This window comes from Chiloscyllium punctatum, chromosome 40, assembly GCF_047496795.1.
Source record: "Chiloscyllium punctatum isolate Juve2018m chromosome 40, sChiPun1.3, whole genome shotgun sequence".
Classification (NCBI taxonomy): Eukaryota; Metazoa; Chordata; class Chondrichthyes; order Orectolobiformes; family Hemiscylliidae; genus Chiloscyllium; species Chiloscyllium punctatum.
The window spans coordinates 3,432,202-3,450,818 of record NC_092778.1 but is presented as its reverse complement, the minus strand read 5'-3'; the positions used below and the strand labels follow the sequence as shown (position 1 = coordinate 3,450,818).

Sequence of the window (18,617 nt, the reverse complement as noted above, 5' to 3'; positions counted from 1 at the left end):
CCCTCTTCTGATCACTATCCTCTTGGACCTTTCAGTGAAACTATGCTATCCTTAAAGGTTTTCTGATATCCATATCCAAGCTGACCCATTAAAAACACCGATTTCAACATGGTACACAGGACTGCAAACTGTATAGAATCCAAAAGAATGAACAGATTCCTAGGGTGGGAATGTTATGTGTGAATGTCAATCTTATGACCCACTGTGCAGAAGAATGTTTCTGGTCATGAGACAGCCAAGTGGTCCAGGAAGCCAAGCATCAAATCCCAAACAAACTTGAATCCCATATAATCTTTGCACGGAGCACCAACATTTACCCGTTCATGGTTTACTGATTTGAAAGGGGGTGGAAATGAACTTTTATACCGAACAACTGGCATTTGAAGATCAGTCTAAAATGCTTTAGGTACGCTACTTACCAGCTTTGAGTACTGGGGTTGTGACCCGCCTCCTAAGACTGCGATCCAGTAGCTGGTGGGTACGGGTTGGACTGGCTCCTGCCATTAACCTGGCTGTTGCTTCATGTAGAAACACCTAAAAAATAAATTACACCAAAACATTATATCTTTAAGCAAAATTACTGTGGTCGGTTGTCCTGTCAACATTCTTCATTTGTTTTTCCTCCTCCCTGTCTCATCACTGGATTCAAATTAAGAATTGTTATGCTATCAATGATTCAAAATCATCTCCCACCCTCTACCCAAAATCTCTCAATTGCACAGCTCCTTTCTCTCAAATTGCAATGTTAAGCAAAACCTGCACTGCCAGGAATGCTCTCGTTTAGATGAGACTTTAAACCAAGTTCCCATTGCTATTTCATGTAGATATAAAAGATTAAAAGATGCACCATTCCCAGCATGGCAATGAAGCGTTATCGAGATTATATTCTCCATTCAAATTGAAACAGAGGTAAAGAGGAACGTATTCTATCACAGGGGAGTTGGTCAGTGGAATCCTGCATCACAGAGGGCTGTTGAGGCTGTGTTGTTAGCATTATCAAGGCTGAGGTAGAGAGACTTTCAGTCAGAAAGTGTTATGGAGAGAAGGTGTAAAAGCAGAGTCAAGGATTATCAGATCAGCCATGATCTCATTGAATGGCTGAGTCAAATGACCTACTTCTGGACTACATTGTACAGTTTTATAACATTAACCTCCTAATCTACTAACAGAGAGGTGAGTGTTTCTAAGTATTGCCAACGACACTGAAATATGCTTCTAAGGATGCATCTCACTTTGAATTGCCTTCCTTCTATGCGTAGCATTTGACTCTTGTTGAGTTTTTCTTTCCTGAGTAACACAGTCAAGATCAATAACTCAAGCAGTGGAAGTTCACTGATCACTACTCACAATTCCATTACAGAATCCAGCGGTACTCTTTTTGAGTTGCAAAGTCTCTTAAAATAAATCCCTCCAATCACCATATTACAACCTACTTACTCTACGGAAGGCTGGTCTGAATGTTTGAGACAGCTTTCTGAGGCTGCTAAGGTCCTGTTGAAAGCCTCTCAGCTCCAGTGGGGATGCCTGGTGCATGGAGTTCACGGGCTGACTCATGTTGATCTGTTGCTGCCACATACTGGTTCTGGTAATGAGCAAGAGATCACACAGCAAGAGCTGCACTGCCTGAGAAAAGAACAAACAATCTCAATCACATACCACTTTGCTGCTGCAGTAACTGATGTGATAAAGGGCATTTTAATGCTCTGTAATTATTTAGCCATCGCTCCTGCACACTCAGTTGAAAAGTCGCCACACTAGTTTATAGCTGCTTCACTCAAACTTCTTTTTATCAATTAATATGACCACTTTCAACATGGTCCCAAAGTTCCACAGGGAAAAGCTGCTGCTGATTTGGTGCTCCATCACAGGTAATGCAAATACAATTCTCCATATGCCAGTTGCTTATCTCAGTTAATTAAGAACCAAAAAAAAAGGAATACACACAAAATAGAACAGTAAAATAGAGACACGCACATCCACAGAATGGGAGAGGGGGAAGAGGTAACCTGACAGATAGATGAGAGGAGGAGGGAGAGAAAGAGAAAGAGAGAGAGAGAGAGAGAGAGAGAGAAAGAGAGAAAGAAAGAATTGTAACTACAGAAATAACATTTCAATGACGACGACGACACACTAGCCAGCTCTGATTTTAGAGTTTGCAGCATTTCTTCAGATGTTCTGCAGAAATGGTGTTAGGGTCTGGCTCTGTATTGCATTGCAGGTGCGTTGCACATCAAGGACACATGCAATGCAACTACAATGCACCACAGCTGCAGCCATTCATTCAGTCGTGGGTCGATGAGGCAAATAAATGCACTGACCATTGTTAAATGATTCTATACCTTGGTATTCTCCTTCTCTATCCCTTTGTTCAAAAATTTGGGAGGGAGAAAAGCTACATTATCACCACAGAATACAAGATACATAACTATGACTGCAATTAAATAGTGATCTTGATTGCATAGCTCTTCATTTTGAATCTTTTTAATGTAGAAATTAATTATAATCTAATGTTCAAAGTTTCTCACAGCTAGTGCAGAAAGCACAACTGCTCGAATGGATAGCATTATAAACGGAAGTATTTAAAACAAAATAACTCCCTCCCGTCTCCATTTTAGATGAGGTAAAAGGCATTGTAGTAACGAGTATTGAGCTCTACAGATTAGGAAAGTCACAGATTCATTTTCTTGTCTGAGCCAAGTTAGCCGATCTCAATTACAACAGCTTTCGGAATACTATGTTCTACTTCAGTACCCCCAACTTCCTTTGCTGATCGTGTCCTCTCCTTGTTATACATATTATGGAGATCATTATGAAGACAGGATCAGAGAACACCATGGTGTACCCCTTTGCCTAATAGTTACTGTCTTTACTCACACTTGAAAGTGACTATACGTTAATAATGTAAAAGTATTGGTGTATCAAATTATTGACGTATTAAAGTTCTAGCAGCTTCACATGTCAGCAGTTTAGCCAGAAAAGTAAGCGTGCTGCATACTGGGGGGTGGGGTTTGGTGACAAGCACACTTATCTGGAACAAACCACCAGCTTCAAATATGAAGTGCAATCCAAGGAATGTTACTTCTAACTTCCTCTTCCAATTATAAAATACATTCCCTTTGGAATCTCTGTCAGAATTTTGACTGATTACACTAGGCGGTGTTCAGTTGGAATAAAGACATTAAAATGGGCACGTGGAAGGGAAGAGAATGGGAAAGCAATGCAACTTACTACAAAAACTAAATTAAAATCTTTCACTGGAGAGCTCCAGTGCTTCTCACAGCATTTTGGGTGGCACTGTTTTAAAAAGCACAAAGCAGGAGGTCCTAGTTGACATGTATATACAGTATCAATATTTCTGAGGACATCTCTTCTTGAGATTCAATATCCTCCTCTCTCCCTGCCCCAGCAAATGTCTCTTTTCAACAAATGTTAGAACAAAATGCTGTAACACAATTTATGCTAGTTTTAAAACGTTTTAACTTGTGTAAGACATTATGGAATAAATTCACTGTTCTGCAAGTACTTGTTCCCACACTAAATGCCCCTTAACACTTTCCTATCTAAACTCATTAGTAGACATGGAGTGCTCAGTTCCTAATGGCAACTGTAAGTTGTTTAAAGGCTTCAATAGAAGGGTTTTGAGCAGGGACTGCAGTATCTCCCAGCACGGCTGGGGTGAGGGGGGGTGGGGGGTGGGGTGGGGCGGGTTGGAGTTTGCAAGGCTGAGTCATTTTTAAGTGTTCTTAAATGTGGCAGCCACTGTGGTAGTGGCCGGTACAGGGAAAAGCAAAATAAAAAATATACAGACGGCAACTTTCCCAAAAATAACTAGCTATTAATAACACTTAAAAGTACAAAAAGGTTGATTCTTTAATAAAGTGCCTGGAGAAACCCAGGTGTTTTTTTCTGGGATGTTGATTAGAAAATTGATCAGTTAATCATATTACCAAGACGAATTTTAAGCAGGATTCGTCAATTCCTATTATATTTCTTCAGTTTATCATAATGGAATATGTTAGCACTAGAAGCAGAGTACTTTCTCTTGCATTGTAAGCACCTATGTCACACAAATGAGGAGTCCAAGTCTTCCCCCTACCTTGTCAATACTGTTGCTGGTGGGAGATGCCATGTTGAGGCTGTCCCTCAGGTATCCACTGGCTTTCTCACAATGCACGAGGCTCATCTGGCTACTCTCCTGTTTAACCAGCATGGCACGAACACCCCTGAATACAAACAGGGCTGCTTTTGGCAACTGATTCCTGTAAGAGATCAATACTCAAGAATCAGGCATGATTCCACAGGCAAGCCAAAGACTAATAATGCAGATGGGTATGTACATTAAATTCCACTAGAAATGGGATATCAGTGACCTACCCAGCTTGTGTGGCTGGCTTAACAGAAGTGTACAGATTATAGATGCAGTTGTAAACGTCATTTCTTTAATAAGAATCAAATGATGGTTTCTAAATTTTTAATTGATAAGGGCCTGCAATTGGTGGAATGCAGATTGTTCTGTTATAACACACGTTTCATCAACGTGAATTTGCTGTAACGCGATTGAAGGCAGTTTTAAAACTTTTGTGTATAAGATATCATGGAATAAATCCACTGGTCCACACTAAATGCCCCTTAACACTTTCCTACCTAAACTCATTACTAGACATGGAGTACTTGGTCCCTAATGGCAAGTATAAACTCCATTCCTTTAATAAGATTCAAATGATGGTTTCTAATTTTTAATTGATATAGGCCTGTAATTTGTGGAATACAGGTTGTTCTGTTACAACAATTCACATCAATGTGAATTCACTGTAACAAGATTGACAAATTAGGGACACTGATTCTACAGTATGAATTTTTAAAACAGGTGTTGGCTGTAACATGATTACAGTGCCAACACCTCAAGTACTGTTTCTAGAATACAGAACAATATAGCACAGAACAGCCCTCGATGTTGCACGGACCTGTGAACTAATCTAAGCCCATCCCCCTACACTATCCTATCATCTATGTGCTTATCCAAGGACTGTTTAAATGCCCCTAATGTGGCTGAGTTAACTACATTGGTAGGCAGGGCATTCCACGCCCTTACCACTCTCCGAGTAAAGAACCTGCCTCTGACATCTGTCTTAAACCGATGCCCCCTCGTACAAGCTGATGTCATCATCCTAGGAAAAAAATTTTCACTATCCACCCTATCTAATCCTCTGAACATCTTTATATCTCTATTAAATCCCCTTTTAGCCTTCTCTCCAATGAAAACAGAGCCAAATCTCTTAACCTTTTGTCATAAGACGCTCCCTCCACACCAGGCAACATCGTGGTAAATCTCTTCTGCACCTTTTCCATTGCTCCCACATCCTTCCTGTAATGGGGCAACCAGAACTATATACAATACTCCAAGTGCAGCTGCACTAGTGCTTTGTATATTTGCAGCATGACATTACGGCTCCGGAACTCAATCCCTCTACCAATAAAACCTAACACACCATATGCCGCCTTAACTTTCTGTAGTGTGATTTTTCTATAACACTGGATTGCACAAGACGGAACCAGCACATTATAGAAGAGCTGACTATATAAAAGAAGTAAGAGACCCCCTTCTCAAAGTGACATCTCTACTGAACTGTAACACAACAAAAACAAAAAAACCTTTAAACAAACTTAACAAATGTTATTAAAAAAAGATGTGGATGTGATGCCTATAATCGCTTTGCTTTAAGAGTAACATCATTTAACATGCAGATGAACCAAGTACCTAGATATATCATCATGCAACAAGGAGCTACGGCAACTTCTGTCCAGTAACACCTTAGATAATGGTTGTGTCTAAAGATTTATTTTGTACTGCAAATACCCATAGTACTCAGCTGGTATTGCCTTTAAAAATTGCAGAAAATAGGAAGCGCTACAGGCTGGATGATCTCTGATGAGTTTATTTAAAGTTAAACTAGTACAAACTGTAGAGTAGTCTTTGGATACAGTCTTGTCATGGGTGCTACCACGCAGAATGATTAAGGTTTTTGGTCATGTGATGATATTCAAATACTTGGTACATCAGCATTTTAAGCTTCCTAAATTGACACAATTCTTTAAATAACAATGAAGCTATGTTGTGCTGTGCTCCAGTTGCCAGGGAGAAGGACGCGACTGTTTTCTTTTAACCAGAACAAATTGCCTCTCCTGAAAGAGGCAGCATTAATAGACTGTAAGGAAGTATAAAAACTTTGAAAGAAACATAGCTACACAAATGAAGATGACAGTCCCAGGTTGAAATCATGGTTTCTAATTGTGATAAATAATCTTAAACAATGAAGTTCCTTTATTTTTCTGCAATTGCACTGTTGGGCAACTTGTGTTATAATACTGGACAACTGTCCCAATCTGTTAAACAAATATTCATCTAATTATCTACTGTTTTCAAGAATGAAACAGAAATTAGTCTAAATATCAAAATTAGAAATCATTGGTTGGCAATCTCATGATAAACAAGGTTATGATGTTCCATTGTAGCAGGATTGGCCATATAACATTGGGAATACAGGTGTGTAATTTTACCCCTACAACCAATTTAGGATTAGCAATTCCACTCTGGAATGCAATCTAGGTTTGTTCAATATAACATTGTATCAAGGTAATCTTTCGTTTTAAATTCTGTCTTATTGTCTGCTTCACACACCTGATGAAGAAGCAGCGTTTCGAAAGCTAGTGCTTCCAAATAAACCTGTTGGACTATAACTGGGTGTTGCGTGATTTTTAAACTTTGTCCCCCAAATTTGATTCTCCAAATCAAACTCTGGAATACTGAATTTCTGAGAAGAGGAAATCTTAATTACAGAACAACCTCGATTATCCAAACGAGGTGGGCTGGCAGTATTTTGTTCAGATAGCTGCTCTGATTGTAAACAAAGGAAGCATTCTCAAGTGTAAGTGGAACCCTGTGACACAAAGCCTCAGCCAGAAGCACCAACTTGTGTTACACCAGTCAACTTGATCAAGTCAAAGCAAGAGCATTTATGATGGCAGATAATTTTCAAAATGGTTAAAATAGATTGAATTGTCCCATGAATTACGTGGAAGTATTTTAGAGAAAAGTTAAAGTGAATCAGAGCTTCCCGGATAACTCCGAACATTTGTCCCATCCCTTTAACACCAAGACATAGTTTGAGGAACTACACAAAGAGTATAAGGTGTGCTACAGTAAACTTTCTGAAAGAGTTTTAATTACATGTTTCACAAATACCACCAAGATGCTAAATCGAATTTGCCCTGCATCGTTGGAAATTGGCTTCCCTTTCTGAACACAAACAATTGTATCTTATGCTGGGAATACTGGTCGATGATGATGGAAAATGGATATCCCCAGAAACGAAAGGTGAAAATATTTCACCAGCAGAACTAATTCAAAATATATGGAGCTACAATCAGTTTGTAAAATCCTTTCCTGCTAGGGAGTATTTACACTGTAGCGTTTATCAGCATTTTAGTGCATTACAAAATGAAAACCATTCGGTAAACATGATACTGCAAAATAACATTTGGCACAATGGAAAGTATATGATTATCTTTGCAATAAATCTTGGTACAGTACATTGTTTTCAGATCAAGGACAATTTCTTAGCGGCTGCGGTAGTGGGTAATTTATAAAGCAAATACTTTGGTTGTTTAAATAAATACATCTCAACAAATGATCTTATAGTTCATTACCATTCCTGTTGGATGCAGCAGAAAGAAAGAAAGAACAAAAATAAATGACAGAGGCAGAGCGGGAGAGAAGTTCACTGGTGTGCAGTCTATCTTGGAAAGATAGTTTGAGCAGGTAGTGACAGAGTCCAGTTTCCAATCTCAAAGTTTGGGACATTGAGATGTGTTCGGATAATCCATATTGTTCTGTGTAATGTCAGAGGTCCACTCAATGGTAAAAAGCCGGTACTGCAATTCACATGTTTACTTAAGTACTTTTAGTGCAGAATAAACCCTCCACTTACAAAATGGGGCCTTAGACTTTTTGAATTTATAGAATAATGGAGTATTCAAAGTATCAGTCTGACTCACCAATAATACTCAAGGCTAAAACAACATGTTTTAAGATATTCTTAGTGGATGCAATGTAAGAGGGAATATATGGAGAGATTCCAGACACTTACTCCATTGCATGCAGAGTCTTCGGCATATATTCTACTACTGGGTAAAGTCGTTCTGCTGCCTCATCATCACCTTGTAGCCAGTTAATAGCAACAACAATCATGGAAGCCCACCATTTGGCTACAGGATCAGTGCCTGTATACACAAAAAAGAAGAGGTATTAAAAATCATTGAACCGGCAAAGCACAATCTGATGCTGTACTAAATCACAGAGACAAGGGGAATCAGGTTCAATCCTCCTGTGTGGAATTAGCTAATCACAGGCCAAGTGACAGGGGACATCCAATAGTTGCCAAAGTCCCAGACTTGGAATGTAGCCAGAAAATAATTCAAGAATTTATGCTACTGGAAGATGTAATGCAAATAGAGAATCACACACAGACAAGATCAGGCACAAGCTTTGATGCTGTCCAATGTCAAACAGCCTGCTAATATTAACAATCTAAAGTTGCAAAAGAACAATAGCAGGAAAACACAGAAGAGAAATCATAGCTTTTACATTGTCTGATTTATAAGTTGTGTACCCCACAAGATGAAATGGAACTGTGTTCAGTCCAGCAACATCCAAAAGCCAAGAAATGCCACATAGGATTTGGAAGAATGTTTGCAGTCTGACCTGTGACAGTTGTCATACTGGAGCCAATAGCACAAGTCTGTGTGGTAACTGCAGCAGCATCAGAACAACCATTTAACAGCTGTAGGTATTCGAGAGCATCTGAGAATTCACTGTGACAGAAAGTTAGGGAAAAATAGTAAAGATCTGCACAGGATCTTGTTTTAAACTGCAAGAATATTTAATTTAATATATAAAAGGGTACTTACTAATCGACTATTTCAAAGAGACCAAACTACTACATATATGTCAATGGAGTAGATAACATAATTCATGCAATACTACTATTTAAGCATAAGAGAATAGTGCCTCTAAAGCATTGTCTTAACTCTCTGTACAACACTATTTTGACATTTATTATATCCCTAACAAAGTGACAGATAAAGCCACACCCTTTCTTTACTTTCATATACTGCAAAGGTTTGCTATTCATATGGTGTTTGCAACACAAGATACAAACTCGGACCAAAAGTAAGATTTTTAATAAAATCAACAGAACCAATAGGAGATCTGGGAGAAGGGACAGATCTTCCCTGATGTGTCAGAAGAAAAGGCAAGGTGTTCAGTTATTTAGAACAAGAAGCACAGTGCTGAAATTATTGGTCAGAGCCATTCTGACGAGACTGGAACTGACCTCTATATACTTGGGTGTATACCAGCTGATCCATGAATGTACTAACTCTATTTGGGAATGGTTCCAACAGTTACATTACTTAGCGAGTTTTGAGAAGATTTGTAGCTCAGGTTGAGGTTCTAGATGCAAGCTTGCTTGCTGAGCTGGAAGGTTTGATTTCAGATGTTTCGCCACCATACTAGGTAACATTATCAGTGAGCCTCCGGTGAAGCACTGGTGGTAGGGCCGGCTTTTTAATTTGTGTGTTTGGTCTTCCTTGGGTTGGTGACACCATTTCCTGTGATGTCGTTTCTTGATCTTTTTCTCAGAGGGTGGTAAATGGGGTCTAAGTCAATGTGTTTGTTGACAGAGTTCCGGTTGGAATGCCATGCTTCTAGGAATTCTCGCGCGTCTCGGTTTGGCTTGTTCTAGGATGGATGTGTTGTCCCAGTCGTAGTGGTATCCTTCCTCATCCGTATGCAAAGATACTAGTGAGAGAGGGTCATGTCTTTTTATGGCTAGTTGATATTCATGTATCCTGGTGGCTAGTTTTCTGCCTGTTTGTCCAATGTAGTGTTTGTTACAGTTCTTGCAAGGTAACTTGTATTAGAAAACTGTCCCACTTCGACTAGGACAACACATCCATCCTCGGACAAGCCGAACAGAGACATGCACGAGAATTCCTAGAAGCATGGCATTCCAACTGCAACTCTCTCAAGAAACATATTGACTTGGATCCCATTTACCACCCCCTGAGAAAAAGAACAGGAAATGACATCACCAACCCAAGGAAACCTAAACACAAATAAAAAGCAGGCCACACAACTAGTGCTTCACCGGAGGCTCACCTGATGATGTTACCTACTATGGTGACGAAATGTCTCAAAACGAACCTTCGAGCTCAGGGAGCAAACCAACATCCAGTTCTATTAGTTAGTCCATTCTTCGTTTTTGGGCCAATTCAATGCACAACTACTTGGTCAAAAATCTATTCACTGAAACTCCACTGTAGTTTACTAAATATAGGAGATCAATGAGATGTGCATTAAAAGCTCAAAATTGAATGGTCCTTTCACTTTTCAAAGTTGATGTGGCTACTGATGGTATGTTTCACCCTACATTCCCACTGTCTGTCTGTCTCTCTCTCTCTCTCTCTCTCTCTCTCCCCCCAACTGTAATGTGTAACAATGCAAATACCAGATGACAAAAGTTGCTCACCCTCCCTCTCCTGATGCTGGCTTCCTGTTCTCCGGTTTGGCAATGCAATATAATGCTTTCTCCAGCAGATGCTCACGGAAAGCTTGAGTCACCTGAGCCAATGGATCAACTAGAAAAAAAAAGCAAATAGTTTTGCACTACATATTTAATAACACAATCATCAGTGATTGATACTTCAAGTCTTGTTCATAACTCGTCTTTTTTTAAATTTTGACCATTGTGGGCAAACATTTCACTCTTTTTAACAACCCTCTTTTCCCCAGTCTTTCCTTCACATTTCTGTTTTCCATTGAAATGGCTTTGGGTCACTTTTAGGTTCACGTCACCTATATACAAGTTGCTATTGTTATGGATACAATTTGGTATTTCCAGGACTGAATATTTGTTCTGACTTCTTTCACCATTTTAATTCTGTAATTTTTTTGTTCTCTCGGTTACTAAATTAAACAAGATGACATGCCAATCTATTTTATAAAACACAAAGTGCTGAATGTACTCAGCGGTTCAAGCAACAGTGGAACCTAATGAAAGGCCATGGCCTGAAACACTGGCTGATTTTCCAATGGCCAGATAATCTCTTCTGAGGCATAGATGGGAGTTGTGCATGGGGATGGAGGAATTACCCAGGAAATTAACGAACTCCCTCAGAAATTCCCCTCTGCTTGGAACGATCAAAACTATCCAGTTAAATTAGATGCAAAGCGTCTACTTGCAGTTAAATTATGAGAGAAAAAGTTAGACTATTAAATAGGAGGTCCAGCACCCAGAGTAATAACGGAGCTGATTCCCCAACTTACCTTAACGCCACCTCCCTCTATGTTTATGACCGGACACCGTGCCCACCCTAACTGCCACACACCCCAACCTACCACCCTAAGCATTCCATCACTCACCTGGCCTCTTTGCCATTTTGGATGCTAGCATCCCACCTTGCCCCTACCCACTTGGCACTCTAGCCTCCTGGTACTTTATACCCCAAATACCCTATCGTCACACTTAACTGAAGTACTCACCCTATCACAATTGCTGTCAAAAAGTGTTTGATGCTGGATTTTACAAGGTTACATGGATAGGGTGGGTGGGGGGAGGGGGGGTTCTGCATGTAATGCTCTTCAGAGGGTCCATCTGGACTTGATGGGCTGAATGGCTTCCTTCCATACTGCAGGGATTCTTTGATACTTTTGAATTTCAGAATATGGTAACTGACTGCTGTGAAAAAGGGACATGGTGTACCTTCCCCTAACTCTTCTACACTATGAAGAACCTATAAGAATGGAATTACAGCTCCACATTTCTGATAGAGTTCAGATTAGAAATGTAAATCTCTTTTGTTTTGGAAAAAAAAAAGTGTGATAATCTGTGTGTCACCAGCACTCCTTGGAAATAGACAACAGACAATAGGTGCAGGTGTAGGCCATTCAGCCCTTCGAGCCAGCACTACCATTCATTATGATCATGGCTGATCATCCACAATCAGTATCCTGTTCCTGCCTTATTTCCATAACCCTTGATTCCAATATCTTCAAGAGCTTTATGCATCTCTTTCTTGAAAGTATCCAAAGACTTGGCCTCCACTGCCTTCTGGGGCAAAGCATTCCATATATCCATCACTCTCTCAGTGAAGAGGTTTCTCCTCAACTCTGTTCTAAATGGCCTACCCCTTATTTTTAAACTGTGCCCTCTGGTTCTGGACTCACCCATCAGTGGAAACATGCTTCCTGCCTCCAGAGTGTCCAATCCTTTAATAATCAATCAGACCCCCTCTCATCCTTCAAAACTCAAGTGTATACATGCCCAGTCACTCCAATCTTTCAACATCTGTCCGGGAATTGACCTAGTGAACTTACGCTGCACTCCCTCAATAGCCAGAATGTCCTTCCTCAAATCTGGAGACCAAAACTGCACACAGTACTCCAGGTTTGGTCTCATCAGGGCCAGGTACAGCTGCAGAAGGACCTCTTTGCTCTTATACTCAATTCCTCTTGTTATGAAGGCCAGCATACCATTAGCTTTCTTCAGAGCCTCTGTACCTGCATGCTTGCTTTCATTGACTGATGTACAAAAACACCTAGACCTCGTTGTAGTTCCCCTTTAAATAACTTGACTCCATTTAGATAGTAATCTGCATTCCTGTTCTTTCCACCAAGCTGGATAACCGCACATCTACCCACATTAAACTGCATCTGCCATGCATCCGGCTACTCACCTAGCCTGTCCAAGCCACCCTGTATTCTCATAACATCCTCCTCACATTTCACGCTGCCACCCAGCTTTGTATCATCAGCAAATTTGCTAATATTACTTTTAATACCTTCATCTATATCATTAATGAATACTGTAAACAGCTGCAGTCCCAGCACCCAAACCTTATGGTACCCCACTAGTCACCGCCTGCCATTCCGAAAGGGACCCGTTTATCACTACGCTTTGCTTCCTGTCAGCCAGCCAATTTTCAATCCAAGTCAGTATTTTGCCTCCAATACCATGTGCCCTAATTTTGCTCACTAACCTCCTATGTGGGACTTTATCAGAGGCTTTCTGAAAGTCCAGGTACACTACATCCACTGGCTATCCCTTGTCCATCTTCAGAATTTACATCCTCAAAAAATTCCAGAAGATTAGTCAAGTACGATTTCCCCTTCCTAAATCCATGCTGACTCTGACCTATCCTGTTACTGCTATCTAAAGGAGTCGTAATTTCATCTTTTATAATTGACTCCAGCATCTTTCCCACCACTGACATCAGGCTAACTGGTCTATAATTCCCTGTTTTCTCTCTCCCTCCTTTCTTGAAAAGTGGGACAACATTAGCCACCCTCCAATCTGCAGGAACTGATTCTGAATCTATAAAACATTGGAAAATGATTACTAATGCGTCCACGATTTCTAGATCCACCTTCTTAAGTACCCTAGGATTCAGACCATCAAATCCTGGGGACTTATCAGCCTTCAGACCTAAATGTCTATCCAACACAATTTCCTGCTTAACATAAATTCCCATCAGTTCATTCATTACCCTAAGTCCTTCAGCCACTATTACATCTGGGAGATTACTGGTGTCTTCCCAAGTGAAGACAGATCCAAAGTACCTATTCAACTCTTCTGGCATTTTCTTGTTCCATATAATACATTCACCAGTTTGTCTTTAAGGGCCCTATTTTAGTCTTAACCATTCTTTTTCTTTTCACATATCTAAAAAAGCTTATACTATCCTCCTTTATATTTTTGGCCTATTAACTTTTTCTCTCTTCATGTACGTCATCTGACCTGCTAGGCATTTCCAACATTTTCATTTTTATTTCAGCCTGGCAGAATCTGCAGTAATTTGATTTTGACAGTGTCTCTTATTTACACACAATCTATGGAAATAACACATAGGATCTAGGAGCAGAAGCAGACCATTCAGCCCTTCATGGCTGCTCACCCAAAGAGATCACCACTGATCTACATGAAAACCATTGTCTCCGTAAATCCTTTACGGTTTTTAATATGTAGAAATCTATCAACGTCAATCTTGAACATGCTCAATGACAGAATGTCCACAATTCTCCAGATGCAAGTGACCATCCAAACAAACAGAGAATAGTGAAAAGCATTTCTCCATGACTCAGTGGGTAAATGTGCTGTCCAGTATGGGAATGAATCTTGCAAAGCAAGATGGTTACAAATCCACACAGATGGGTTCGGATTGGTCACTCCAGTCTAGAAAAATGTTCAGCTAGGCTTCTTGTCTCTGTAGGCTCTTCCAATTTGCAGGTATGTGCATACGTGTGGAGTGAGGGAACACAGAGTCTAGGATTCTATTTAGCTATGATAGTTAACCTTCCACCACACTGAGATGTACACAAGAATATTTACTTGGATAAACTACTAGAAAGTTGGAAAACTATGCCCTAGCGCAAGTCAGGACACTCAGGAAAGGAAGGCAAGAGGAAAAACCAGGAAGAAGTAATGCATGACTAACAACACTTCAAATGTTATGCTACTCATGTCACACGACTCGTAGGTTACATCAAACTCACATTCTTCCACTAATAAATGAAATCAAAATGTGTTTTGATGAATGGCCTGAAATGTTCTGAAACATCATCTGTTTCCTACTTCACAGATATTACCTAACCTGAACATTTTTATTAATAAAGCAGTTACCTGAGTTTCCAGTAACACTGTAAATGCTGTCTTTTGGAGCGTTTTTTACAGTCCAATCTTCATCAACAAAGAATCTATGACCTAGAGGGTGGCACAGCCATTTCATTGCAGGTGGTATAGTACCACTTTGGGACAGGCAAATCTGTCTGGCGCTGCTCAGGAAGAAGCGCTATAAAAGAACAGTAAATATAAACTTTAAATACATAGAAGATCAACACCCAAGTTAATCACTAAAAAAAAAGAAAATAACCTCTCTAAAGTACATTGGCTAGCCCAAATAAAATGTTGAATTACCCAATCTGTGCCGAGTTAATTATAGTCAGCCATACAGTGGCAAGGGAAATCAGTCAAAGTCCAGCTCCTGATCACGGTCCAGTAATATTTGTTATAACACACCTCTAATTTGAATAAGGGGGGGCCTCAGCTTTGAAGTACTACTTTATCCCCATTCCTTTCGTTAAAAAAACTCAATACCAGATTATAGTCCAACAGGTAGCTTCATCACAGCTACCTGATGAAGGAGCAGCACTCCAAAATCTAGTACTTCCAAATAAACCCGTTGACTATAATCTGGTGTGAGATTTTAAACTTTGTTCACCCTAATCCAACACTGGCCCCTCCACATCATCCTTTTAATACATGCCATTTAGGGTCACTTTAAGTGTTACTGGCTTTAAAAGCACACACCTCAGGATATGCTAGTGGTTTTAGTGCAGACACAAGAAAATTTGAAGTGTTAAATTACACAAGCAACTCACATGTATGCAAAATATTCTCTCATAGCAGATTCTAAAATTGTAAGCCAGCAGGGAGCATTTAATGAATGAAACCTTCAATCTCTGTTCTTATGATTATTTCTTTAATAATTTGCTGAAGGACTCAACAGAGAACCATGTACTGCATTCCTGTGACAGTCATTGTTGGAAAAAAAGAGGATATCATTGTTAAATTCTTCACCTTTTGTTGAACAGACCTTGTTTACTGTTGGATACACTGAGCAGAGACTTACAGTTAGGAAGCTTATTAGGAGGTGGAGGAATTATAAAGTTGTATTTACAGGAACTTACAAGTCCCAAAGTATCTATCTTCAGACCAGGATTAGTCATGGTTAAGTCTCTCTATTACTTATCCAGAGACTGTGGGCTATATTGAGGGTGGAGAAGAAAGTAAAAAACTATACATCTGATAAACTTTATGATATTACATAATATCGTATCCAAAACGAGATGGGCAGGAACTATTTCGTTCAGATAATTGATTATTCGGTTAATTGATTCAATAATCGGAGTTTTTTATTACGTTTGCTCCCCGTTCAGGAGACTAGCAGCAGCACAGTGCGAGCAAGCCCTCGCCCACCCCCAACAACACCACCCCCTTGCCCCAAACCCCATCCAACACCGCCCTCCCCGCCCGCCTGCACTCCCATCAGTCCAGGACTATTCTCAGCAGCACTTTTAATCACTGTTATCAGAAGACGCCATCAGTGTTGGACACATATGATCTAATGTTTTAGTCAGGACCTCGATATCTCCTTCGGGTATTCAGATATTCAGATAATTGGCATTCAGATAATCAAGGTTCCTCTGTACATATTGATGCAAAAATAGGAATTTTCTACTTTTAGCAGTCAAACTCATTACATATGTAAGAAATATTAACAAATAGGATAGTTCAACTATAATTCTCCATCATAACTGGTCATAAAGTGCACACTTGCTCCCTTGGCTGGGCAGGGACTGCAAGGCACTGAACTATACCAGGAGATAGATGGAGACAAGCAGATTATTCTCACTACCTTGATATTATTCCGAAATACTTTTCTAATTAACTACAGCTGGAGCATAGCAGTAGTGTGTTATAATTTTCTTCACATTAATTTTGTTTCCTGTGCACGTATGAGCATCCATATGCTATTAATACTTCATAGTATGCCTGTCAGAATGCTTCCTATGGAATAGATTCTCTGAAGTGAAGTAGTGCCTCCTACGCACACTTGGCTGGCAAGAATTTTGTGCAATGATAATGGTTCAAATACAGCACAGCACTTGAGACTCTTGTATTTACATTTTCAGATGATTTTGCATACATCCTTTAAATGTCACTTACAAATTATTTAGCACTTGAAAGAAAGAAAAAGGCAAGTTAATGTCCCGCGGGAACCTTAAGAAATAAATCAGTCACAGGAAGGTACTGAAAAAGATTTAGTTAAAACTCTGTTTTGGAGGGATCTTCCTTCCCAAAACATTGGATATCCCATACCAAGGATAGTTCATTAACTCTGTCCATGGGGAGTCATGCCTGCAATTGCATTTCTTACTTATAAATTTTCAATATAGGATTTTCTTTCCAACTCCAACAGACATGTCTTAGAGACAAGACAGACAATAATTATCTCGGTGCTACTCACAGTCATGAAGTGGAGTCTCTTGTGCAAGCTGGTTTTGATACGAATTGCTGCTGCCACATATATTTCTGCCATGGTAGCAACAGAGATAGCATCTCCAGCACATTCAGCAAGGTTTACTGCACTCAAAGCCATGTTAATTGCAGACAAGTGGCTTCCACCCAGTTTGCCTAAGAATAATGGAGAACCAGACAACCTTAATTACAAGTTTATGTGTGTGATTAAGATAATACAGAAGGAAACAATAAGGAGAGATCACAAAGACTTTAAAATAATTACAAGTCAATGTGTTCTTTCTCCACCTACACATGTGGGATGATATTGATGCTCTAATATCAAGTGCACTCAAAGCAATTCTACCAACATTGAAGTATCAACTTCCCATTTGATTCAAGCAGGTGGTCCTGGATGACACAGATTTTGTTCTGGAGGCATACAACTTCTCACAACCAAATGGGTTTGCTGCAGAAAACTAATTTCTGTAACAATTCCATAGTTGCTGGCGATCACTTTCTTCGTGCTATGACATATGGAAAAGTACCAAATAATCCATCTGTAAATAACTTTTCAAAGGGACAAATTTAATGAATAATAAATTATTTCACTTGCTCAAGCTGAGTTTCAACATGATAATTTGAATATTATAATTTTGCAATGAAAATTACGAATGCAATGCTCACATCAATATCCCCTTCTGAATTTTGTAATCTACAGACTGTTAGTTAATATTTCAAGCCAGTTTCATTGAAAATTGATGAAATTATTTTATTTCTCTACTCTTACATAAAATGGTTTCTGCTATAATACATCAACTCAGTTGTGTTTGCACATCTGGGCAGTGAGAGTGTTGACAGGCTGTTTATTCAGTAGGCTTCATCCTGTCCTCACCCACAATGGAAATGTATCTACCAACAAGCCACTGCATACCTGGCTGATAACGTTCTGCCTTTTTATCCAAGGAAGTCATTCCACAGATCAATGACTTCAGAGCTGTGAGGGAACTGGACTGCTGATTTGCCTACATTAGAATAATGACAACATTACAAATTTACTTCAGAGAGCGAGCGGGCGAGAGAGCGAGAGAGAGAGAGAGCGGGGCGAGAGAGAGGAGAGAGAGAGAGAGAGAGCGGCGAGAGAGAGAGAGAGATGAGCGGGCGAGAGAGAGAGAGAGAGAGATAGCGGGCGAGAGAGAGAGAGAGAGAGATATATAGCGGGCAGAGAGAGAGAGAGAGAGAGAAGAGAGAGAGAGAGAGAGAGAGAGAGAGAGAAGAGGAGAGAGAAGCTGAGAGAGAGAGAGAGAGAGAGAGAGAGATAGCGGAGAGCGAGAGAGAGAGAGAGAGAGAGAGAGAGAGAGAGATAGCGGGCGAGAGAGAGCGAGAGAGAGAGAGAGAGAGATAGATAGATTAGCGGGCGAGAGAGAGAGAGAGAGAGAGAGAGAGAGAATAGATATAGCGGGCGATGAAGAGAGAGAGAGA

General features: G+C 39.9%; 1 protein-coding gene across 1 annotated transcript in view; it reads right to left on the bottom strand.

Annotated features, from left to right (window-relative positions):
* srebf1 (sterol regulatory element binding transcription factor 1) overlaps positions 1 to 18,617 on the bottom strand; it is a 48,173-nt gene that overhangs the window by 3,029 nt on the left and 26,527 nt on the right. Inside the window, 8 exon segments of the mRNA XM_072559216.1 lie at positions 420 to 534; positions 1,438 to 1,623; positions 4,097 to 4,259; positions 8,148 to 8,280; positions 8,762 to 8,871; positions 10,590 to 10,698; positions 14,739 to 14,907; positions 17,146 to 17,338. Coding sequence (XP_072415317.1) covers positions 420 to 534; positions 1,438 to 1,623; positions 4,097 to 4,259; positions 8,148 to 8,280; positions 8,762 to 8,871; positions 10,590 to 10,698; positions 14,739 to 14,907; positions 17,146 to 17,338 — 1,178 coding nt within the window.